Genomic DNA, 25,593 nt, shown 5'->3' with positions numbered 1-25,593 from the left:
AAAAAGCTCTTTGAAAAGCTTAAACATGTGACTCAGATCTTCACAGCAATCTCAGCAGAAGCCAAGAATAGAAATAGGATTATCTAGGAAAGACCTGTCAAGAGCTTCTTGTCTGAGTGAACGAATATCCATGACATACATGGGAGACCCACAAGGGTCTTGAGGTTGGCATACTGGCACACGCACTGCCTCACTGGACTGAAGGGATGGAGAGAGTATAACACTGAAAGAAGGCTGGTGGACCTCCAAAACTCTAGAGTCAGGAAACAGGCTGATGAGGCTCCTGAGCTGCAGAGACATGCTCCCTTTCCTGAAAAAGGTAAAAGGACTCTGAGGGTGCAGCCACGAGCCCAGAGGGTAGAGCATGAGGTCTGCAGGATAAAGCTGCAAGCCCTACATTTGTCGCAGGACTTGAAATTCAATGGAATTAGTTTGGCTGGACTTTGAAGTGGCTTGAGACCTGTGGCTCCGTTTTCCTTCCATTTTCCTCCCTGTCTGAACTGGAATATCCGTAACTGGTATCCTGTGCCTGTATCACCATTATATTTTAGAGTGAAATACAAAAACAAATAAATAAAGGACACAGCTGCAGAGGGAGAGGAATTTTGCCCCAGGATGCATCAGACCCACACCTGATTTAGATGATGAGATTTGGGGATTATGAGTTGCTGACATTAACAGGAGGGTTTAGACTTGAGTCGCTGTAACAGTTGAGAATTTGGGGATGTTGGGATGGGACAAATATATTCTGCAGGTGAGGTATAAGTGGATCTTTGGAGGCCAGGGAGCAGGCTGTGGTAGGTGGAATGATGGTCCTCCAAAGACACCTATGTCCTAGTCCCTGGAACCTGTGACTGTATCAGGTTACCTGGCAAAGGGGAATTAAGGTTACTTACTTACCAGTTGACCTTAAAAGAGGGAGATTATCCTGAATTATCCAATGTAATCACAAGGGGCCTTAAAAGGAGAAGAGTGAAGGGGAAGAGTCAGAAGCAGAGGAGCAGATGTGATGACAGACAGAAGCAAGTCATCGGAGTGATGTGATATGAGAAGGACTCCATCCACCACTGACGGCTCTGAAGATTCAGGAAGAGGGCCACATACAGGCCAAGGAATGCCAGCCCTCTCGAAGTTGGAAATGGCAAGGGAATGGATTCTCCCCTTGAGCCCCCAGAAAGGAATGTAGCCCTGTTAACACCTTAAGTTTAGCCTAGTGAGATTTGCATCGGACTTCTAAACTACAGAACTCGAAGACAATAAATGAGCATTGTCTTAAGCGGCGAAGTGAGTAGTGATTTGTTCCAGCAGGAAGAGAAAACAACTTCTAGGATTTATAGGCAGAAGTCAAGTATCATTGTAGTTCCCTCAAAAATTTCAAATATCCTATGAATCCTCTGTGAGTTCATTAGGTGCAGCTTGACACGTTGTTTGGGAACTGTGGCTCTAGGACAGGGCTCAGCATACAGCCTGTGGGCCAAATTCAGGCCATTGCCTGCTTTTGTAAAACAAAAACAAAAACACTGTACTGGACACAGTTCATTCCTTTACTTCTTGTCTAGGGCTGCTTTTATAGGAGAGCAGAACTGAGCAGTTGTGACAGAGACCATATGGCCCGCAAACCCTAAAATACTTATTTCCTGGCCCTTCACAGGAAAAGGATGTCAACTCCTGCTCTAGGAAGACAGCTCTACTCTATCTAGTAGACTCTATTTTCCTTCACTCTAGCTGTCTCCTCTTAGCCCCACTCCCTGTACTCTCACCATTCTAAGTTCCTGTCATTACTTTAGATCATGCTATAGCCCCATCCTGGAATTCCCTTCCCTCCTGTTTCTAAGTCCTATATCCTTTCAGACAAATCTCAAGTCACACTTTCCACCTAAAACCTTCCCTATCTGCTCTATCAGGGCATTTTTTTCCCATACCATATTAGGTTTTGGCTGATGACACGGCCATTTTATTGCTCTCCAAATTGTTTCATGTATGTGACAATTCATTTTTTAAAATTTTTATTTTTTTAATTTTTCAGTGTTCCAGAATTTATTGTTTATGCACCACACCCAGTGCTTCATGCAATTCGTGCCCTTCACAATACCCACCACTAGGCTCACCCAACCTCCCACTCCCGACAATTCATCATTATAAATCGACTGTAAGCTCCTCAAAGACAGCAACCATGTCTTGAATTTCTCTGGAAAATTCCACAAAGCCCAGCCACTGTGCCATGCACCGGGGAGGTGCTCAGTGGTGTTATTTCTTAAGCTGAAATTCATTCTAAAAATGTTGTCAGTTTGAGCCCTGGTAGTTGCAACTGAAATCTGATATCCACAACTATTAAGAGTGATATTACAGATGATTTATTTGTAGACATTCCAGCACTGTGATGGCTGGTATCTCTTTTAGCATTTGCAGGTTTTTTATTTATAATTATTCTTTAATATTATCACAGAGCAGGTCTCTATTCAAATATCCTCAAATGTTATGCATTTGCAGTTTTGATATCTATAATACTCTTAGGATGAATTTCTGATAGCAGACAGCTTTCTCTAATCCCCTTCTCAAAGTCCCCTAATTTTTTTTTAACTAAACACCTTTACTTTTATATAAAATACAGTAAAAAAGAATCATGATGCCAGAACTGGAATAAAAGTAATGCAAATTTATTATCCTCAAAAGACTGTATATAGGATAGTATACTAGTTTCCAGTTTTTAATAAAATGTGTAGCAGATATTAAGCTACTTGAGGCAAAAATCCTAGATGTTTATAGCCAAATAAACCTACTGTCTATAGACTATCTCTATTAGAATCCCCTGTAACCACCTCAAGCTCATCATGCTGAAATGAAACATCACAAGCCAAGGTCTAATATCTCTAAAATTTTAAAATTAGATAGGGGTGTGTGACAGAGAGGATATAAGAAAATGTTAAGTGATGTTTAGTATCTAATATTTGGATGTCACAAATCTTAACTATTTGGTTAATCACTAGAAATTTACTGTTCCTTTCACTCAAGAGAAATAGAATGACTTAGCTCTGAGACTTGTCAAACTGACATCATTTCTAAACTTTCACCCTCAAGAGTCAAGTTCTATTCAAAGATCTCTGTTCTGGACCAGACTCACATTCAAAAGGCCATTTTACTCAAATGGAGGGCAGGTAGTTACCATACCCACTGAGTAGCCCTAGTGTTCATGAACCAATTGCCCTGAAATTAATTTAGGGTTGCCATCCAAACAGCTGTCTCTTTTTCAAGCACTAAACCTAAAACTCCTATGGTTTCTGACAAATTGAGGCAGAAGAGTTAACTAATTTTGTTACATTTTTTTTGTGTATGTGCCAAAAGAGATTTGGGAAAATACTTTCCCCCCACTCTAAAATTTGCTACTGAGGCTTCAAGGAGAGCAGTACCAAATGTCCTCATACCTTCTCTCTCCTTATTCCCAGAACACCACTTGCCCCTTTGTGCCTATTCTTCCTGGTGCTTAGAATGTCCTTGCCCTATTTGTCCACCTAGCCAACTCCAATTTCTCCCTCAAGTTTAAGCTCAAATAGGACCTGCTTTGTGAAGCCTTGAGTGACTCCTTTAGGTGTATTTAAAGGCTCTTCCCATTTTGCATGTATCCTCCATTGAAGCAATTATTTTATAGGTTTGTGAGTTTCTTATTTGCATATATCTCATCCCATTTGTTCACAGACATCAAGGATTCTTACCTTTCATTCTTCTGTCCCTAGTACCTAGCACATAGGATATCTCATACTTGATGAAAAAGGAATGGATGACACATCCCTCCTGAAAAGTTTTACAACAAACTATTTTATCCTGGCTTTATTGATTCCTTTTTTTGTCTTCTAAAAATATCCTTGCTGCTTCAGCCTCAACAACAAGTTCCTTTTTGATTCTTTTCTTGTCTCACCTATGAAATCTAGATGCGTCTATGAAAACACATGTCTTTCCCGTTGCTTTCCTCTCAATCTGTTCACTGGCTTCAAGAAACTCATTTGGAACAAATTTCAAACTGTGGCTTTCATCCCTCCCAACATATTCGATACCTGCAGATCCTTTCATCCCTTTTCATTAAGATCAATCCCAACTCTTTGTTTCACTACAAGTATTTTAGAAAACGACTTCCATATTCTCTCCATACTTTTTAAAGGTAAGGTTTATCTCTAGTGGGCTCTCTCTATCAGGTATCAGTAAGTTTTAATTGAAAAGTCAAATCATTTTATCTCCAATCTTGGAAGAGAGATTTGAAGGAGTTCTCAGTTAACTCATCTTGCTGGCTTTTAGAGATAATTTTAGAGGTTTCAGAGAATAGAAGAGAATTGTATCTGGAGAAACTATCAGAAACATGTCAGGCTGGGAGTGACTCACCGGTACTCTTTGGTGTACTCAAAGTCTTGTTTGTTGTAGGCGGGTTTTAAGAAATTGCACTCGATGACTCCAATTACTCCCACACCTTCTCCATGAGTTGGCTTCGAAAAAAATAATGTAATTTCAACACTTATATTACTGTTGATGGTCTGGAGACATTTCCTTTTGATTTTAGGCAGTAATAGAAAGGTTACGTAACATTCAAAGGCAAGGAAAGTACAGCAACATCCAGAGAAATACTCAGAATGTACTTCAACAGACTGCAAGTATTAAACTGAACTGGCACCTTCGACCAATTCTAAGGCAAAGATTTTCAAACTATGATCCATAGAATCTCTAGGATTTTCCAGGGATTAATTGCCTTCTCTACTTAATACACACTACTTCTACCTTCATCCATTTTATATTATGGGATGGCCATAAGATTTCCTTTGAACAAAGAATGACAATGCTAAAAAACAGAACAAAACAAAACAAAACAAAATCAAGGCTATGTACTACTGTTCTAGGGAATGGAAACCAAACTTCATGTGAAAAATGATTTTAAGGATGCTGCGGAAACATGACATTCTATTAAAAGAAGTAATTTTTATATACATAGGCTACCAGTTACTAAAGGGACTCTGACTTGCAGTGGTTTTTAATGGGAAGCGGATACAAGAGATTTTTGGATTTACAAAGTCATTAATTAGACTGGCATACAAATATGAGTTGCACATATAAAGATGATAGAACAAGGAAAAGCAGCATAGGCTGTAAACTAGCTGTCCTGAGTCTTCTATAACTTTGTCCTACTGTGTAATACAAAGTGTTTTATCATTCTTCGTGCTTTAGAAATCTTACCTGTAAAACAGGAATGAATAGGATACTTGTGGATATTACTACTTTAAATTGCCATTAAAACATTAAAGATGATGATATTTATACAGTTCAGTTTATAAAGTATTTTCACATACTTTATCCCATTTAAGTCTCTCAACCCTGTAAGCTGTAGTATAGGCAAAGCAGGAACAATTATTACTGTTGTTTCTATTTTACAGGGAAGGAAAGGGATCCTCAGAGAAATTAAACAATGAAGTGAAGGTTACACAGCTTCTACATGGAAAAGTCAGAACTCGAATCCTGGTCATTAACAACTAAATTTTATGCTTCTTCTCCTATGCTTTACAGTCTCCCAATACTGAGAAAGAGCTACCTTAAACACTAATAAACTGATACACACTGCAAAGTTGCTGGTGTTCTAATACTATCTCTTCTCTACGGCTACCTAGAAAATGCACTGAGTAAAGCTCCTGGATTGATCAACATCTGTGAAGAATGAGAAGTAGAAACAGCTTTTCAACAAAACACAGCTCACTGGTAACACAGAGTTCCAGGATCAGATTTAACAACTATCAGTAAGATGGGAGTAAAAGCCATTCATGAGTCTATTCCCTTTGCAAATTTTAAATCCTCTTCCTCCTCTTTTCAGCCTTTTATGGCAAAGAAACATTAACTACTCACCTTCACCTGGCATCCCACCTTCTCAAAAGACTTTATGAGTCGGTTGTTATGATACATCATCATTCCAAACTGGTTATTATTCTTGCAAGAGAACCCAAAAGTTATTTTCACCTGCTTATTCTGAGAAGAAAATCATTAAGGAGACAAATGCCAGGGGATTTAGCAGACAACATTCTGTACTATGCTATAGCAAAAAATATCCAATACCATGGGACAGAAATCGGTATGACCTTTCTAGGGGACATTAAAAAATATGTAGCAGTAGTTTTAAAAATATTCTTAATCTGTGACCAAGTAATTCTCTTTCCAGGAATTTATCCTAGAGAAACAGTCAGGAAAGCCCATAAAGGTTAATGAGTTAGAGATTTATCAATTAGTTATGACAGAAAAACAAATAATTCAAATGTCTGGCAATGAGGGAATGACTAAAAAAATGTTGGTATAGTCAGATGGTCTATTATGTACCTCTTAAAATTGTGTCCTTGAAAAATATTTGGGACCCTTAGGAAATGTTCAGAAAATAACAATGAGCATTATCTAAAAATATATATATATATATAAATACATGCATAGAAAAGAGTGTAGGAAAATACATCAAAATACCATCAGTGGTTTGAAATTCATTAATAATCACAAAACATTCCTTAACCTTTGCTAAGTTGCTCAGTTTGCTGTTGCATAAGACAAGAGTCATAACTAGTACAACACAAATCCACACAATTCCAGTTGACGCTTGAACAGCATGGGTTTGAACTGCACAGATCTACCTGCGCATGGATATTTTTCAATAAATACATCAGAAAAGTTTTTAGAGATTTGTGACAACTTTTAAAGACTCACAAACTGTGTAGCCCAGAAGTACCAAATAAAATAATAAAAAGTTATTATTCTAAGAATGTAGTATTTAGTATCATACAAAATGTATGTCAACTGTCTATGGTATCAGTTAAGGCCTCCAACCACTGGTAGGCTATCAGTACTTAAGCTTTTGGGGAGTCAAAAGTTATACCAGATTTCGACTGTGTAGGGGGTAGGTGCCCTAACCACCCCTGCCCCCAACCACCCCTGCCCCCGCACTGTTCAAGAATCAAATGTATAAGCAATAAGGTAAGCCCTGCTAATCATACAAAACACAATGAAAGCAAAAGCACCAAGAACAAAAATCAGTTTTAGAGTTAAAAGGACAATGAATCGTCCTGTTGCAATATGTCTCATGAGAAGAAGTGAACAAGCTTGGATAGGTGAAATAGAACGAATTATGATATGTAAAAAATGAATATGATGTGTTTTTAGCAAGTCCTATTTGATTTAAAAAGCAAGGTAAGAGAGGGAGAAAGACAAAGGGGGAGACAGAGAAACTGAAATTTTCATTAAAACAAATATAAAGAAATCTTCACATCCAAATGAGTTAAAAATTATTTGTTACTGACTCAAAAAATGATCTCCATTGTCCCCTCTACATAATAAGCTACTTGCATCAAATCCATGTAACAAATGTGTCAGGTATGATACAAAGGCATCATAAAAGTGGGTACATAACACAGTAATGTTTGGCTCAGAAAATATGTTCTGGGCTCCAGAAGTTCCAATCAAACCTCAGATAAGACCCTATTCCAATGAAAAAGCAGGACAAACTCCCCAAAACAGACAAACCAAAACTCTATACCATAAAATCAACATTTTTAGAGATATGACAAATTCTGCTGTTGCAGGCTTTTAAAATCCTAAATCATGGTGGGAGTACATTGGGACAGGAGGTTCCCTACCCCAAATTAGTATAAGGAAAAAGGACAAGAAGACAAAAGAGGACTTTGATAACTGAGGAATAAGTAAGTCAACATCAGTGATCTCATCCCTCAGTGACCTTGGGGGAAATTTTATCAGGAGTTTCATTTCACTCATGCCTATAGTGAATTCGTTTAACCCAAATTCTAGTAGGGGAAGTTAACTAGTCTAATAGGAAGGAGGGTTGAAGTACATATCAAATGCACTGCTGTTAAAAAAAAATGGGGTGCCTGGGGGGCTCAGTCCGTTAAGCCTCTGACTTGTGATTTTAGCCCAGCCATGAATCTCATGGGTTATGAGACTGAGCATGCTTGGGGATTCCTGCTCAGCAGGGAGTCTGCTTGAGATTCTCTCTCTCTCCTTCTCTCCCCCACCCTCCATGTGTGTGTGTCTCTCTCTCAAATAAATACATCTTTAAAAAATAAAGAAGAAAACAAAAACAACCCCAAATTGGAATCATCTGGCGCCCCCCACCCCCAGCCCAAGACAAACCAAGACTTAGTTATGGTTCCAACCAATCCCAGGAGTATGACCTTTCAATAGTCAATAGGAAATTTCCTGATCAGCACTATGTACATGATAAAAACCCTGATGTTCCTTCTCCCACAAAAAGAAGCCAGCCTGGCCTAAAAGAATCCTTTCTTTTCTTTTGCTACCAACTTTTTGCCCCACCCTATAAATACCTTTCATTTTGTACAGCTTCTGGGAACATCTCTTAATTGCTAGATGGGATACTACCCTAATCACAAATCACTTAATAAAGCCAATTAGATCTTCAAATTTACTGAGGAGAATTTTGTTTTTGAACAATAGGAGTTGCTCTGATAGAAACCCACAAAAGAAAGAAGCTGGAGGCAGAAATGTGGTATCCCCTGAAACAGCAGTTAGAAAGCACTTCTTTAAAACTGGCTCTGTGAAACCTAGGACACTCAGATCCTAGTCTACATACAGAGATATTACAACTAATTTACCTACACATGTAACAAAGCTAGCTCTGGATTTGTTAACATGTACTTCTGTAGTAGAGAATTTATGTGTTCCCAAAACAGGAGAAAATCAATTGACCTAGGAGTAAGGACTTAGACAGCTTTTTAAAAAGGGAACAACAATTTCTAATTTTTGGTCCGGGAAGAAGGACAAAGCAAACTAGATAATGCCTTAGATAAAGCAAATCGAGTGTGAACATGTTTCTTGGGCCAGGAGCTGTGCTTAATTACTAGAAAATAAAGTATAAAAGCAGCTCTTCACAATCACTTAGGAGTTCCCACCCTTTCAAAGACTTTATTTTGCCCCAAAAGCCATCAACAGAGAGGGACCTCACTTCCATAGTACAACTTAAGATTTTTCTCAAGCGTCTGAAATCCATTCTCACTGCAATGGGGGTAGAAGTGAAAATCAGTAATTACTCCTTTGAGTGGCTGCCATTATGACAAGTACCAGGAAATCCATGTCAAACCTGCTGAAGGTTTACCTCACCTTAGAAAATCAACCTTTGATTTCCACTCTCCTAACTTCCATCAATGTAAGTCTGGACTTGTTACAACAACAATCATACCATGCCCAAAAGATTAACAAGTTCTAGTCCATATTTGCTTATTTCAATCAATGTAATATGTAACAAAATTCCAGTACAAACCAAACAGCATGGATCATTCCTTATTGCAGAGGTTCTCAAACCTGGCTACTCATTAGAATTAGATGACAATTTAAAAATAAATATTTCCTATTAAAAAAAGAGATTTCAGAATCTACTGAAACAGAAGCTCCAAAATTTCAGGATGCTGTATGATTTTTAACAATTTCCAAGTGATTTCTGATGAAACTGATACATCGACTGGCTTTGAGAAATATTTTCAACAACAACAAAAAAGAAATACCTTCTCAAAGAATATACTGTAGGGACGCTGGGTGGCTTAGTCAGTTAAGCATCCAGCTCTTGATTTCGCTTCAGGTCATGATCTCAGGATCGTGAGATGGAGCCCCATGTTGGGTTCCATGTGGAGCCTGCTTAAGGTTCTCTCTTTCCCTCTCCCTCTGCCCCTCCTCCCTGTTCTCTCTCTCTCTCTAAAAAAAAAAAAATAGAACATACTGTAATAGGGTTTGTATTATAACACACATTTTTCAATTGGAAAAAGAAAGTTTTTTGTTTCCCTATGCCAACTTAGAAATCTAATCCTGGAATGAAGAGGTCAGCTTCATGTAGTTGTAAGGATACTGTGAAGGTAGGTTTATATAAATCATATCCTACATTGGCCAGGCTCTTGGCAATCATCTGGGTGGTCACCTTCTTTTGACGTAGAAAAATTTTCATTCGTGGCTTCATATACAGAATGCCACAAAATGCCTATGGAACAGTGAAGGGAAAATTATTATATGACATTGTCAGTTCTATTGACATCCTCATAAAACACTACTAGTGACTGAGATCTATTCCAGGCAAAGATCTGGCTTAGTTTCTATACCTTGTTATGTCAACTACTGCATGAAAGTGCTAGTGACTACATGAGCTCTAGCAGAGACAGTGAAAAGGAATCCTATCACAGGGCTAAAAGTTTGTCATCTTTATCTAACTAAAGTGAGACCTTGTTCTACAATATTTTCATGGTACAAGACATCTTACCTCTCATTGTTGAAGAAAAATCACTCTTACTCACCCGTAAAGAATACTCTGTTTCTGGCAGCTCACAGGTAACACCACCAGTCTCTTTTTCTTCTGTGCCAAAGTCTGATACCAGGATGTCATATTGATCTGTATCAAAGTCCAACTCAGACTTTCCATCTTTATTTCTGGGTAAAAGAGACAAGTACCAATCTAACAAATACTGGCTCCAAAGGACAAAAATGCACTAGGAACCCAAGAGAAAAGAAACAATATGAGCCAAAACTCAGACACCTACTTCTTTCCCTATCAGTGCAAAGGAACTATAAATTACTTGGTTTGAAGATCACACAATAGTTAGAGGTATTCCCAGTCTAAACAAATTGACTATGTTTCATAGAAGTAGTGATGCCAGTTACAGAAGAAAAGGAGAAAAAAAGGGGAAGGTGGAAATATCTGATCTGATAAATGGATGTCAGCTACCCTCACGGTGCGATCTTAAAATAGATCCCAACTTTTGGGGTATTGCTGGGTAGGTCATTCAGCAGCATCTTCACCAACTGAATAAATAGAGGAATGAATCAAAACCTCTTCTGATTTCAGCAATGGTATAAGGACTAATGAAATATCAAGATTCCCCAGATCTAATCCTATTTCTTTGAGGGGAAAAAAAGGTTGCTATAGAAATAGCATATATCTGCTAGTCCTCTGGAATATCATTTATGGAATTATCATTTAACTATAAAAGTACTCATAATCCTTTCATAAGGGTCTTTCTTCTTCTCATAATCTTTTTGGGCCACTTAGCTTTGATCCACTCCAAGACTCTGCATTAGATCACTAACAACTGCCAGAGTAAGAAGGCAAGACCCATCTTTGTTCCTGGGAAAAACGCAAAACAAATGATGGGCTATAGAGAAAACATATATATCAGTTACCCAAGTTTGTTCCATGGAATCATAGTTCTCCCAAATACTCTTAAATAAGAAACAAGTAATAAGGGTTGTATGACTGAATAAAATTGAGAAACAATTCCTGGCCCTCAGGGCCACCTCAAGCTCTACCGATATCCCCCCCTGCCCCCGACACACACACACACTCCAGACTCCAAAGGCTCAGAGCTGTGGTGTTGAAAATGTAGCTCCTTCTTCAGGGCTGGACCAAAGCCGTTATGGTCTATATGAAGCCCACCTCACTATAATAGTATATTCTGAAATTTCCAGGATATTCTTGATTCTTGCTACCTCACTCCACTCTCACATACTCTGAGGAGGTTTCCTGTGCTCACCATTCCTCACCATTCACCATTCAAGGGAAAGGGGTATGGAGAAACTATTTTTTTTTAAACTGGGAAATACCACATTCTATATTGCTCTCTTAAACATTCAATGCAGATTGAAATAACATTAGTATATGAAAGCCTCTGAGAAGTCCTGCAATAAAGTAACATGGTAAATTTTGTTTAAGCCAGTTTCCTCTGTTATTTGACCATGAAAACTTTTATTCACATAACACCTAATACCATATAACTTAAAAACAACGTACAAAGAAAAAATTCTGCCTAATATGTCTGAGTCACTGGAAACACCACAGGAAAATGATCCTTTATAATATAAATTACATTACTTGAGATTTTTCCCAGTAGGACACAGAAGGATCTAAATTACCAATGTGTAAAACAAAAAACAAACAAAAAAACCTCCTTATGTTCTTCTTTTTAACTCAAAGTACTTTGTATAAACCAGCAAAGTTTTTATATCATTTTACCCAGCTAAGAAATGAGGGAAAATACTTCACCTAAGGAGAAAAAGAATGAATATATCTGATACCCTGTTCTACTAAAGATACTGTTATTTCCTCTTTTATATAAAAGGTCTCTAGATTTTTGTGGACACTGTTAAATGTATTCCACTTGACAGAAGATTAAACACATGATGACATATCCTAGAGTATTTCTAGATGGTTTTATTAGTTCTAAACGTATGATGTGAAGCCAGCCTCATTATAGTTCAAATTTATGTGCTTCAAAGATTTTCACACTTCTAATCTAGCTACTCTGAAAGCACAACTAAGAAGTCCTTATTTTAAAGATCATGTTGTGCTTTGTTACTCTAATTTGTCTTTCTCATACTTCATCTCCATTGTCAAATACGTAAAATAACTATCATTATCTTATCTCCATGAATATAAGATATTCATAATGGATTCTGAAGATCTTAGAATAATGTCAAACTGTCTTGATTATTTGTGGCAACAGCCTCATGATATGCATGTCTCTATTTCTTCAAGCTCCACATTTTACCAGTAAGAACCACTTTCTCAAACGGGAGCTGTGGTTCCAAGAAGTTAAGGAAAGCTATGAAATGAGACACAAATACGTATCAAATTTATCCACTCTGCTTTTCTTAAGAGATTTCTGAAAATGTCCTTCATCGTACTACTTTTGCTTACTTGAATCTATCATCCTTGAGATACTATACCTGCGGATGTTCCAAATAAGAACACGAGTGCCTTTTTTGCCTGGGATGGCATCAAACTGGGAAAGCAGGTCATTTTCACTGTTGAAAATTGAATAGTTCAAGATGGCTTCTAGGCTGGGCAAGGAATCCTCAGTAATAATCATTTTTTGTAAAACCAAATACAGTCAAAGAAAATTTAATATCTTAAAAGGATGCTATCAATTAGTAAGATCTGCCTTTTGGGTTGCATGTTTAGACAAAATATAGACACACAGTCAGAAGTACGGGCAGTACGGGGGAAAATGGAGAAAGGTTGCAGGGACAAAACACCAAAATCAGTTACCCCTGTAGACTACAGCTTCAAAGATACAGTGTAAACAAAGGCTATTTAAGAAACAGATCAAAGGCTGAATTTTTAGCCTCTTTGGAAGCAATGAGTTCAAACCTGGCTACTGTGCTGCTTCGGTCAAGACAACCTGTGGTCTAACAGAAACAACAGCTTGTCTTAGGTGTAGGGAAACAAGCCCTTCTTCCATCAGATAAGCTGGTGAATAGTATGTATCTCAAAACAATGGACATTTCAATACAATAAAAAACACATCTAAGCTTCTGTCAATGGTACATTTATTTTTAAAAGTATTTCATACGGTGAGACTCCAGGTAAATTTAAGACCCTTGAATAACTCTTTAAATATGAAAACTTTTGATATCTGGATTTGAGCTAAAGACAAGAGCTTTCTATCATAATAGTCATATCAGGCCCATTTTAACCAACATTCACCATTTCCAGAAAGGATATTGTTTTGCTGGTTGAATGGAACAATTGGTACAATAACTGCCTGGGCCTGGACACATTCCAGATAGGTCTGTGACAGGAGTCCAACAGTGAGAGTACCCCCATTCTTGGTGAAGACGAGAGCATCCTTTCCTAGCCGCATGGAGCCTGACTTGAAACCATTACCAAAGACCCCGATGGGACACTGGCTCTTCTTTATTACTTTATCTGTAAAGCCAAAGCTGTAATTAAACAAGAAAAAAAGAAATCAAAAAAAAAAAGAAACCAGAAAGATAAAAAGCATCCTAAGACAGGCTGACAGGCAGAATGGCTTATGAATAAAACACACTTATAAAAAGTCACTCCTTCTTTTTTCCTTTTGGTACCTCTGGGCAAAACTATTAAGTGAAAACCGTAGGAAATTACTATGATGTATTGCCCCGGGTTCTCCTATGTAGCTGGTGTGTGTACACACAGTCATACTTGACAAATGTCAAGATGGCCTCTTCTTGCTGTCTAACAGGGAGAACTGGAGGAGGCGGTGGGCAGCTGCCTTTCTTATCTAGATACAATGGTTCTGACTGCTAATAGTGAAGTTAGGGTAGGGTGAAAAGGGTGGTTAGCTCAGAGTGTGCCCAAGTGCGGGTCACAAAAGGAACCGACAGCAGTGCTGGTCAGAAGTATGAGATCTAGATCACCCTCTAGAAATCTGAAAAGCCAGAGGCTATATATCTTAACAAGTTCAACCCTCCACCAAAAGGATAACCCTTCCAATTCTTAACCTCTGCTCCATCTGCTGGGACAGTTCATTGGAATGTGGCCAAGGGATAAAAATAGGTAGGTCCACCACTGAGTATCAGCAGGCAGCTGCAGAATGAGGTCTCTCTTGTTTTATTAGGGACTTACACTGTGTCACCTCAACAATGTCTGCAGCCAGATCCTTTCCCTTGTTTAGAGACCCCATTCAAACACACAACAGAATAACAGAACCAAAAAAAAAAAAAATATGAACAATACGAAATCCAGAAAATGATGACTGACTTCCTCACGGTCTTCTCTCAACACAAATAAAACTAATTTTAAGGACTGCTTCTCTCCAGACAAAGTGTACAATGTCATACACTATCACTTGTTCAATAAATATTTACTGAGTCTCTACTACGTGCTGCGCATTGTACTCAGCACTGGAGACACAACTGTTAGTAACAACAGAAAAGATGTGATTCTTGCCTTCATGGTTTACAATCTAAGGGAGAATTTCATGTATTACAGATTAGATGCTTCTCCAATATCAATAAAACAGAAAGTCTATCTGGCACAGCTGAGTGGCTTGGCCTCGGTTCTTTGGAGAAGGTCTGAGATGCCTGGTTTCTACTTCCTGAAGGCTGTGGCTTGTGCTTACTCCCTAAGAAAAAAGGACCACCTTTAAATTTTCCATTAAAAGTGTTACACAATAAAACCATTATGTCCTTCTAGACACTTCCTAGGAGCTTTGTACATCCTAAATAAGTCTAACCACAGTAAAAGGTAATTTCTAGGGCAGCAGTTCCTTGGAAAATACCAAAAGATCATTGAGTTTCTGCCATCTATGGGCCTCAGTAACCCAGGAAATAAACTTATGGAAGCTGGTGAAATTCAGGCATTCTTAATCCTCTTGTGTAAGAAGTGCCTAAAAAAGATGGAGTCATTAGGGGTATTAAATTATATGCTATCTGAACAGCATATTTTAAATTATAAAGTACCATTTAAACCTTAATTTTAAACTAACTCTAGAAGTCATTCTGAGAACTATCCTGGGCTTTCCTTTCCCTCTAATTCAGATCAAATGCTGTATCTAAAACTCAGGGCTCCTCATAAACAGTAATCCCGTAAATACAGAAATCCAATGAAAACAAAATTAAGAAGGAAAAGCCTATCATTAAATTCCTTTAAAGTCCACAATGAATTTTCTTTAGCTTTTGGGGATAGTGTGAGGTAGCTAGTCTAAATGTCCAGCTGCCTCTCTCCACAAGAAATAAATCTATATGGTATGTGGACTTAAACCATCTCTAGTGCCACACAAGCTTCAATTTGGTGCTTAAGGGAAAGTGGTGAAAACAGGGAGAATCTATTCAATCCCCTTAAGTTCCCAGCCATTCCTGACTCTCCTGCCATCTAACCCCTCTTTTTCCCTTTATAAGAAGTATACATCCTCCTGGTGTTACTTAGTTTAGAGAGATGTGATGACTATATTAGGCTGAGAAGACAAGTAATAGCTCAGGGTCAGAACCAGAAATGAAAAAGGATAAGAAAAATAAGAAGGGAGGAGCTGGAAGCTCTGGATTTTGTTGTTGTTGTTGTTATGTTCCAGTTAACCTATCACATCCATGTGTTCTTTTATTCCATCTACAGTCCCGTGTTAGGTATTCCATTTAACTCAAAACTGTGGAACGGATGCCAGATCCCAGTCAAACAACTACTGAGTATAAAAGCCCTCACAATGAAGAACAGAATTGTATGGATGCATTTTATATAGTTTTGTGTAGCTCACTAATTTTCCAGAGATCTCTTGGCTTAGACAGGTGGCTTCCCTAAGTTAAATCCCGTTCTATCATTTTGTGTAAGAGACGGCAGTCTTTATACACCAGGGGGAGGAGGGCTGAATACCAACTCTCTGAGTGGAATGTGGGGAGACAGCAGCTTGCTCCCGAGGTCCTTAAAATGTCAAGATTCTAGAATCTAAGGAGATCGATTTAAATTGGGACTCTGACCAATGAAACACACCTCAGTGAACCCAAGGACACAGGAGGGCAGGCAGTGCTGCTTCCTAGATATACTGGTGATGTAATATGGAACATAAAACAGTGGAACACTGCTAAACACAGTTATTCTCTGGCTGTTGTTTTAGAAGAACAGACCTACTAGGAAATGCACTACTGAGCAGAGGTGGCAAATACCTTTAATCCAAGGATCTGTGGCTCTTTTTAATCCTAGACCTTTGAAAGAGGTTTTCTACCTTGTGGAAAAAGGCAGCTGGACATTTAGACTAGCTGCCTCACGCTATCCCCAAAAGCTAAAGAGAATTCATTGTGGACTTTGAAGGAATTTAATGACAGGCTTTTCCTTCTTAATTTGATTTTCATTGGGATTCTGTATTTATGGGAGAAACTTGCTGCAGTTAGAGAACTATTTTACTAGCCTGGAAATAGGAAGAGTAGCATGAAAGGTTGGAAAATGTGGATAGGGTTATTACAAATGTTTTTGGTGAAGTAGAATTTCAGTGGGCCTAGTCATTTTGCATAATTACCTCTATAATTATACAAAAGTAATACTTCCCTAACCAAATCCAGAAAAATGAACATACTTAATTTTCAAGGCTACCACTAAAGTTCAATTATTTATAATGAAATTATGGTAACTGGAATCCATGGTCAGGAGTTAGGATTGGACTAAATGAACTTTTAAATAAATGGGACCTTCTAGCTCATTCAAATTTGTTTTAAGATATGACCATAAATAAAATCTGGTATATATACTATACATTAATCCAGGACTCATTCAAAATTCTGTAAAATTAATTTTGCAGTATGAAGAACAATTGCCCAGCTCAAATTAGTGGGAAAGATACTTGGTATGATAATGCCAAAAAACGCTACAGCTAAGTAAGTGTCTGCCTGGTTTGGCTATTTTGTTCTTTGGGGAGGGAACAAAATTACAAACAGATAATACTCATCCTTTGTATTTCAATTCAAATGCCCCGTCTTCAGGGGATCTTTTTTTGACTCCCTAGACTAGGTTAGATCCCTCCACTATATACTCTCATAGAAACTGTCTTCCTTCATAGCACTTACCACTAAGTGAGATAACCTATTTAGTTGTATTACTAGTCAATTCTATTCTGCCCTTCTCACTAAACCATCAGCGCCTTGAGAGCAGGGATCTCTATTTGGTTTACCACTTTATCTCCAGTGACTGTCACACAGGTGCTCAGTAAAAATTTCTTGAATGAATCAGGAACAAAAACTGTTGTGATTATTTTGAAACCATCCTCATCCTTTCTCTTGCCTTGTAACTAAAAGCACCAACTTTCAAGGATGTAGTTCCACAGAACAAATTGAAGGCACTAAGATTGGCTGGGCCCACTATCAGACACCCATGTCACTGGGATAAAGTGTGGTGGGAAGGATTTACTAAAGAAATAAATGATTTTAGGGGAAAAATAAATATATACCTAATTAGACATACCAATATTTTGGTTCCATCTAAAATTTTATTTTTTAATATAAAACACCAACTCGAAGAGCTAAAAATAATGCTATAAATTAAAAGATAGGGCCAATTCCATACCTTCACCAACATACTGGCCACATCTCTATCTCACCTCTAGAAGATTTCCTCAAACATTCTTCTAATTATGAGGGTCTGAGACACAAGGTACACAGACTGCTGAATGGTAAAACATAACAATTTCATTGGTTAATGCCCAAATTTCATTTCTTTTCTTTGATGGATCAAATGGATTTCCCTATAAACAGGGTTATAGAATTAGACTACCTTGAAAAAGAACTACAACCAAATGAATGTTTGCCATTTTTATAGTTTGGAGCCCTCTCCCTCCTCCACAGAACCCCTCTTCCATTGTTACTCATACTTCACACACTAGTTCAGGAAGCCACAGGGAGAGTAATTAACCTCATCTGCTAAAAAAAGAAGAGAGAAGGACGTGAGGAAGCACTCATCTTTTACTGAGTGATATGTGAAGATAATCAAGTACAAACTTACATTCTCAACTACAAACGTTTTTAAAGTAATTAAATGAACTGAGAGTGGCAAAAGAAATCTCTATCACCAGCTTCAGCAGTTAGAAGAGAAAATTCCTGAATTTTGCCATCCTACTGCAAAACCTTTCAAAGATTATGTGTATGAATGTCTTCTATTTATCTTTCATGGGCCTTGATTATACCCAGGCATATTCATGGTCCTAACGCACAAATCATCCCGACTGCAATACTTCTGATCAAAGAATGAGTTCAGGTGAATAAAATTTGGAGGTGGTCTCAGGTCAGTGAAGGCCTTCAGGTCTTTACACTTGCTATTCTCTGCCTGAACTCTCAACCCCTTGCCCCTTGCTCCTTTACCTTGTTAAATTCTACTACTCACCCTCAGATATCTGTTTAAGTATCACCTCCTCTAAGAGGCTTTGACTGACTTCCTGGATCAGATTTGGTTCCCCTGCTGGTCTATCCCATTGCAACCTATGCTTTTCTAGTGTGCTTACCATTTTTTATTATGATTACTGCTCACTGTCAGACTTGCCAACTAAACTGTAAGTTCTATGAGGGCAAGAAGAGTGTCTACTGCAGCACCAGTGCCCTGACACATAATATATGCTCAATAAATACTTGCTGAATGAATAAACTGAAAGGGAAATATTAAAGAAAATTATGAAGCCCTAGGTAGAGTTTGTGAACTCAAGGCAAGAGAACAAGAACGAAGACATTTTTACCTGAGCATTCGGTGTAGTTTATGAGGTGTCATTCCACATCCGTCATCAGTAAAGGTCAAACAAGATTTATTCTTGACCTCCTCAACATCTATAAAGACCGTCCTGGCAGATACATCTGGATCTACAGCATTATCTGCAAAAGGTAGAAATCTGTGCTATTAGATCCCCTTTTCTCATATTTCAGTAAAATCTCTAGTTCAGTGCCGCAAGACAAAGAAACTGGCCTTTATTCCCTTCAGGTGGATGTCCCCAAAGGTGGGTGGGGTGCTTTGATGGTAGTGCACTTACTGGGTTATTAGGAACAATAGGTAATGATGGCAGATGGAGTTATAAAGCTGATTTCTAGATTTTATATAATGACTGAGCTGCAACCTGCCTTTCTCCCTTCACATTTCAGGGTCTATGGGAAAAATAACTCCTCTACACAAAGCATTTTGCTCCATTTTCATCTTATTACTTCTTTCTGGTCTTTCAGCCACTTCACTGCTCATAAACACATACAGGAGAGGGGGGCTATGGAGAAGAGTTAAATCTGCAATTTTGGTGCACACTGCACACATCACAGTGTATCTGTAAACATTTTCTTTTCTTTTTTTCTTTTTTTTTTTTTACATCACCTCCTCTGTTAAAGAACACAGACATTATCACCATACCTGTTTGTGGCCTAAGAGGCACTGAGTTAGCAGTTCAAACCGAAACATTTCATTGGTGGTGGTGGGGGGGTCCCAGTGAATGCTAATAAGCATACTTACAGAGAGGGCGGGATTCTACCTAAGTACACTGTCATAGTCTTAAAGGTGACACTGTCCCCCCTCATTAAATAGAGAAGGTGGAATCAAAGCAGAAAAAGAAAAAAACCTGTAGGTAAAGTTACATGATTCTTCCTGAGTTCCGTCTTCATAACGGGCTTCATCACTCTGAAGTCACCAATAGAACCGCATTCTAACATCCGGGCAAAGCTCACAACTGTCCGGGGGTGCCAATGTCTAGTAGCCATATCTTTGTGCTCCAGACTTGAGGTCACACAAGTGTCAGTCACGGACACACAGACTGCAACAGCCTCATCAGGACCTGCTGGCCCGAGTGAGAGGGCAGTTTGAACCACATGTCAGATGGGTTCCCTGAGCACTCCTGTCCCTACTAGCTCCTTAATCAAGACAGAGACCTTCCCTTCCACCCCCTTTCCCTTCCCCTGATATCCGAGACTACCTTACTGATACCACATGGCTGGGCTGAGAGAGCACGAGGTGGGGTCCTGGCTGTGTACTTGTCCCGCTGCCACTGTTCAAATCATGGCATTTCTCCACTGGGAACACCCCTTACAAGCAAGAGAAATATTACTCACATTCAAAATATAATCTGCAGTTTCAGTTACAACTACTTGGATGTGTGGAATGTCCAGCAATGAAAATAAGACATGGATTGATTTCAAGGGCCATAGTGGTATTGCCCGTGTCCATTGATAAAATCCTCACCGACTATAAGCCAAACAAGTCTTAACAGCAGTAAACCATTACCAAGAGCCCCAAAAGGGAATTAAGAGGTCTGAGAGGGTCGATCTTTAAGAACTAGGTGGGGCCAAAGTCCTGTGTCATGTGGTAAATCAAGTGGGCCAACTTTTTTGGCAGGAATTATAAGTTTGACATGCAATAGAGGCTTTATCACAAATACAGTCTTTTACTTTGTGTGAGAGGCAGTTTTTTTTTTTTTTCCTCAAACTGACAGAAGGATTCAGGACTGTGAAGCTGCCTACATTGTTTCAAGAAACCACTTGGCAAACAGGCCCTAAATTGTTTAAGGACTTATCAGTCACTCCTGCGGGCAGAAAGCTAGGGCCATTGAGACTATTACCTTTACCTTGTCAATGGCCAGGGCGTCATTTCTGTTTTGAAAACTTTGAACACAGGAGAAAGTCCTTCTAACATTTTATGGACATTCACAACTCAAGCACATCACACATGTCCATCCCAATTCTAAGTGTATGTAACAGTGCAGTTAATGAATCAGCGCGCACCTCTCACAAAATCACTTTTCATTCTTTCCTGTTTACTGCAGATTTTGCCCAAATGTTATTAGACGCTTTTTTTTTTTTTTACACGGAAACATACCAGAGAGTTTTAACACAGGCACTCCAGGAGTTACAAGGTAGCTGCAAAGAAGCAGCTAGGCATTTTATCTCCTGGGCTAGAGGCTGCTGGAGTGGGGGAGGGGAGCACCCCAGCCGCCAGGGTCAGCTGGAGCAGCATGGAATGAGACAGCAGCCAGCAGCAGCAAGCCCAGCTTTACACTTATTTTCAGTTTGAAGTGACCTTTCCCTTGGCCTCAACAAATGAAATTATAATAATATCAAGGTCAGCCTCCACAAATGAACGTATAATAATAAGGCCCCAATCTGGTGGCTGGTTTTGATCCTCTATATTGCTGCTTAACCTTCCAAAATTGTATCAACATGTAACACATGCTATCCCAGCCCACCCAGCCTACAAACAGGTAGGACAGGCAGAGAACCCTGGAGAACCCCTGCTCCACTCCCCCTGCCCACCTTTTAGGCCAGAGTGCATTACCACATCCTGGGATGTCTTTATCCTCCTAACCTGGCCTACACAATCTCACGTGCTACCAGATCCCAAGGAGTCTTTTTTTTTTTTTAAGGATTTTATTTACTTGACAGAGAGAGAGACAGCGAGAGAGGGAACACAAGCAGGGGAAGCAGGGGAGGCAGAAGCAGGCTTTGCACTGAGCAGGGAGCCCAATGGGGGGCTCGATCCCAGGACTGAGATCATGACCTGAGCCGAAGGCAGACACTTAATGACTGAGCCACCCAGGCCCCCTACCAAGGAGTCTTCTCTCTCCTAAATCGGCCCACGCTACCTGGAGTGGGAAGACCCTATCTCTGTCTCCCCTTCCTTCCTTCCCTTCCCCGCCCCACCCGACTTAGGCAAGAACATGAGAAACCAGATCCCAGGGAATCTATCTTATCCCTTGGCCTGGTCCACCTAACCCCTGATCTTCTAAGAAAGCATTCTAACTGAATGAAGCCTCAGAGCTCATCAGAACCTGAGCCGCAATGAGAAACTGTCCCATGACAGCCTCCCTGGACAGACAGGACAGCAAGTGGGAGGTAGCTTTGAGGTAGCACTTTACAAGCCCCCCATCCTTCCCTGTTCCAGGAAGACAGCCTGTGTGGATTCCTGCAAGGCTGCCAGGGCCAAGCTGCTGCCCCACAGACATCCTGCAGGTAACTAAAAGCATTCTTGTCTAAAATTACGCTCATCACCTTCCAACACAAGCCAATCTTTGCTCCTGTCCGCCCACTCCCCCACATCCCCCCCATAGCACCAGCATTCAAATGACCACAAGTTTGAAATTCAAAAATCATTTTTTATCCCTCACTCTCTCTTACCCTATGCATCCCTAAGCTCTCTCACATCTAGCTTTTTCTACTCCCCCGTCACTTTCTTAGTTTACAGAATTTATTCCCACTCATCTGGATTATCACATTAACCTCCAAACCAGTCTTTCAAAATCATGGCTGTCTCTCTTTTCCAATCCATCTTTTACACTGCTACAAGATTAACTCTCTTGAAGCCCAGCTCTGATCAGGACTTTTCCCTGCTCAGAAAACTTCAGACTTAAATAGCTGGGCCTCCTAGTCACATCCTGGCCCCAGGCTGCCTTTCTAACCTCAAGACCTACTTGGTACTCGGGATTAAAAAGACCCACGCTTGAGTCCTAGACCTGCCACTTACTAAACATGTAATCTTGGAAAAGTCAGTTAAATTCCTTGAGCCTCCATATCTTGATCTGCAGGACGAGAATAATGATGACAATAATAATATTAATTATAATAATGCCATATAATAATACCTCAAAGGGTAAAGTTAAAAATGTACTTGTGATGGCACTTTATAAACTCTCTAAGGACCTACAGTTGTAACTATTTTGTAAACTCCACACTCTAATGAAACTCAGCAACTCTACTCTTCATGCCTTTGTTCATGCAGTTGTTTCTTTTGCCTGGAATGCCCTCCCCTCCCCACACCCGTATCCACATGTCCCAATCCTTCAAATCTCAGCTCAAATGTCACCTCCTCTACAAAGCCTTTCCTAACCCTCCTCTTCCTGGTAAGCTGGAAGTCATCCCTCCTTCCTCTAAACTCCCACAGCACTTGATATGTAGATCTTTGCTGATAAACCACTTTCCATTTTGCTGTTATATAAAGCATAGACCTTCTGTACGAGTTCCCCCCCCCACTAGAAAAGTGAGTCTATGTTGTTTTCATTTTTGTTCCTACCATGGTGGCCTTGCCCACAGTGAACGCTCCATAAATATTCACTGAATGAATGATTCACTACAAAATTAATGCGTAAATGGAGGAGAAAAAAAATCGAGGGAAAACCTAAAATGAAAACTGTGGGTTAACAGTTAACCCTTTGCTCTCCTTTTCTTCCTACTGTTAATATTACCACAAATAGCTGTGATTTGTTTTTAAAATCTGTGTTTCTCTATGCATGTGTGCAGGCATGTGTGTCTACATAAATAATACATACACACTTGCACTCATAGGAGTCATCTTGGGCCCAGCTTTAAGGCTTTAATGTTTGGGACAAAATTAATATAGTATAGTCAAAATTACAAACAGAGCACACTCTTCAAGTCACCTCTCAAGTTTAGTATGCACAGTGCAGCTGTGAGGGAGTAACACAACAACTTCTCCCATTTCCCCCTAAGTAAATTGTTATTTTTCCCTCTTTTTTTCTTTTTGGTGAGTTACCCACACAGAGGTCTGGTTCCACCCTGCAGAGTTTCGCTCAAAGGATGGTGCAAACCCTTAATGGTACAGTCCTTGTTCTCTAGGACTCAAAGTGTGTCGAAGTCACTTTTTTTCTTTCTTGCACCTTCAAAAGAACGGTCATACACGATGTAAGAATTCTTGTGATAGTCAATCTAATCATCAAAGTTCTCTGTCACCCTTCCCAATACCTCTTCTGACCCTTCTGCTGCCCGCTGACTTCGTGCTCAAGGCAACTCACAATGAATTGCTTCAGTCGGGGCTAGGGCTCATCTGGCGAGCTTGGAAACCACTCTTCAAGATTTTGTTTGCTGCTACCTCGTCCTGTAACCATCTCTCCCTTCTTTCCATGTCTGAAACATTTACAATGTACTCTCTGTGCTGCATTTTGTCCGGGAATGCCTTTCTTCTTTGCTTTCCACACAGTATTTAGCACACTACTGCAAAAGCTGGTGTACTTGGCTTCAAGGGATCAACTGAAAATGCTTTAAAAGCAAACATCGATGGAGCGAGAGGTTAAGTGCTCAGTATTCATTCCAGCGGTGTGAGGGCGCTCGTGGACCACGAACCCAGCCCTCCGCGGTCGCAGGGAGCCAAATGCACTCGTGTCATCTCTTAAAAGATGTCCCATCATTCCCAGACTCTCTGGTCCCAAAAGTTAAGAACTTCGTTTTCCAGACCTTTCCTGAGGACCCTTCCGGGTCCTCCATAATGCCCCTCTGCTAACTTGGCGCCCTCCATCGGTCGCCAGTCCCTGAGGAGCCCAGCTGCCTCGGGCCCCGATATTTTTATGCATCTCCTTTTGATTATTAACTCAGCTATCCTAAAGTGCCCAGAACATCACGATCCAGAGAGAAAAACCACACGGGCGTCCTAACTCTTCGGACAAACCTTGTTTCCTCAGCTTTGTCCGCGGAACCTCTTCCCCCTTGGCCGGAGAGCGGTCCCCCTCCTCCGCCTGCGGAGCCAGAGCCGGTCCCGACGCCCCCACCCCAGCCCCCGCCAGCCCGCCGCGGCTCGGCGCATTCCTCTCGCGTCCGCGGCGGCACCACGTTGGCACCACTGCCTCGGGCTATCGCGGCCAAGCCCGCCCTCGCCACTCACCTAGCAGCTCCGCGATGGCACTGAAGGGTCGCGTGTGGCTGCTGGAGTTGCTCTGGAGGTAGCGGGGGCTCATCTGGGGGCGAGAGAAGGTCCCGTCCCGCGTGAGGCCTCGGCCCGCCAGGCCCTCCCCGCGCGCCCCCCACAGCCCCCGGGCCCGCGCGCGCGTCCGCCCCCTCGGGCCCCCGACCTACCGTGCTCAGGCGGATCCCAAAGGCCTGTGGGCCGCCGCCTGGCCGAGCCAGCCCGCTGCCCGGCGCGCCAGGGCCAGCGGGGGCCCCTCGATACAGGAGCATTTTTTTGGCCGCCACGATACTCGCTTGCTGCTGCCGGACTCCTCGCCCGGCCGTCCCGGACTGGCCCTCGCTCGCTCTCCCTCGCAGCTGGCGGCGGCCGTCTGGGGCTGGCCCTCCCTCGCTCCCACCCGCAGCTGGCGGGGGCGGGGCGCGCTCCAGCCACCTGTCCCGGGCGGGAGGGGTGAGGCCGGCAGAGCCGAGCGGCAGCCCCGCCCTGTCAGCACCTCTCCCGACCCACCGACTGCCTGCCGGGGCGGCCTCCGGGCCGTACAGAAATATGGCGACCTCCTGACAGCCGCTCCTTGATCCCCGCCCCTAATTAATTCTTGGTGTTTGCCATAGGCCAGGCCGCCGAGGGGGAAGGGGGGGGGGGGGGGGGGCGGGTGTGTGGGGAGGGGCGGGAATGAGGCTAGAGGAGGGAGAGGG

At 40.9% G+C, this 25,593-nt stretch overlaps 1 protein-coding gene across 2 annotated transcripts in view; it reads right to left on the bottom strand.

Annotated features, from left to right (window-relative positions):
- LOC111161294 (MORC family CW-type zinc finger 4) overlaps positions 1–25,167 on the bottom strand; it is a 47,856-nt gene extending 22,689 nt beyond the window's left edge. For both annotated transcript variants that reach the window (XM_022524876.1, XM_022524877.1), the window contains exons 1-9: positions 25,066–25,167; positions 24,875–24,947; positions 18,978–19,110; positions 13,517–13,734; positions 12,739–12,886; positions 10,314–10,446; positions 9,875–10,003; positions 5,875–5,994; positions 4,372–4,472 (exon numbers count right to left, since the gene is read on the bottom strand). In XM_022524876.1, the coding sequence (XP_022380584.1) occupies positions 4,372–4,472; positions 5,875–5,994; positions 9,875–10,003; positions 10,314–10,446; positions 12,739–12,886; positions 13,517–13,734; positions 18,978–19,110; positions 24,875–24,947; positions 25,066–25,167 (1,157 nt within the window). The remainder of the gene's footprint in view (positions 1–4,371; positions 4,473–5,874; positions 5,995–9,874; positions 10,004–10,313; positions 10,447–12,738; positions 12,887–13,516; positions 13,735–18,977; positions 19,111–24,874; positions 24,948–25,065) is intronic.
- Positions 25,168–25,593: the final 426 nt, after the last annotated feature.

Source organism: Enhydra lutris, unplaced genomic scaffold (genome assembly GCF_002288905.1).
Source record: "Enhydra lutris kenyoni isolate GAN:26980312 unplaced genomic scaffold, ASM228890v2 scaffoldscaffold83, whole genome shotgun sequence".
NCBI classification, from domain to species: domain Eukaryota; kingdom Metazoa; phylum Chordata; class Mammalia; order Carnivora; family Mustelidae; genus Enhydra; species Enhydra lutris.
This window is presented reverse-complemented; position numbering and strand designations above follow the sequence as displayed.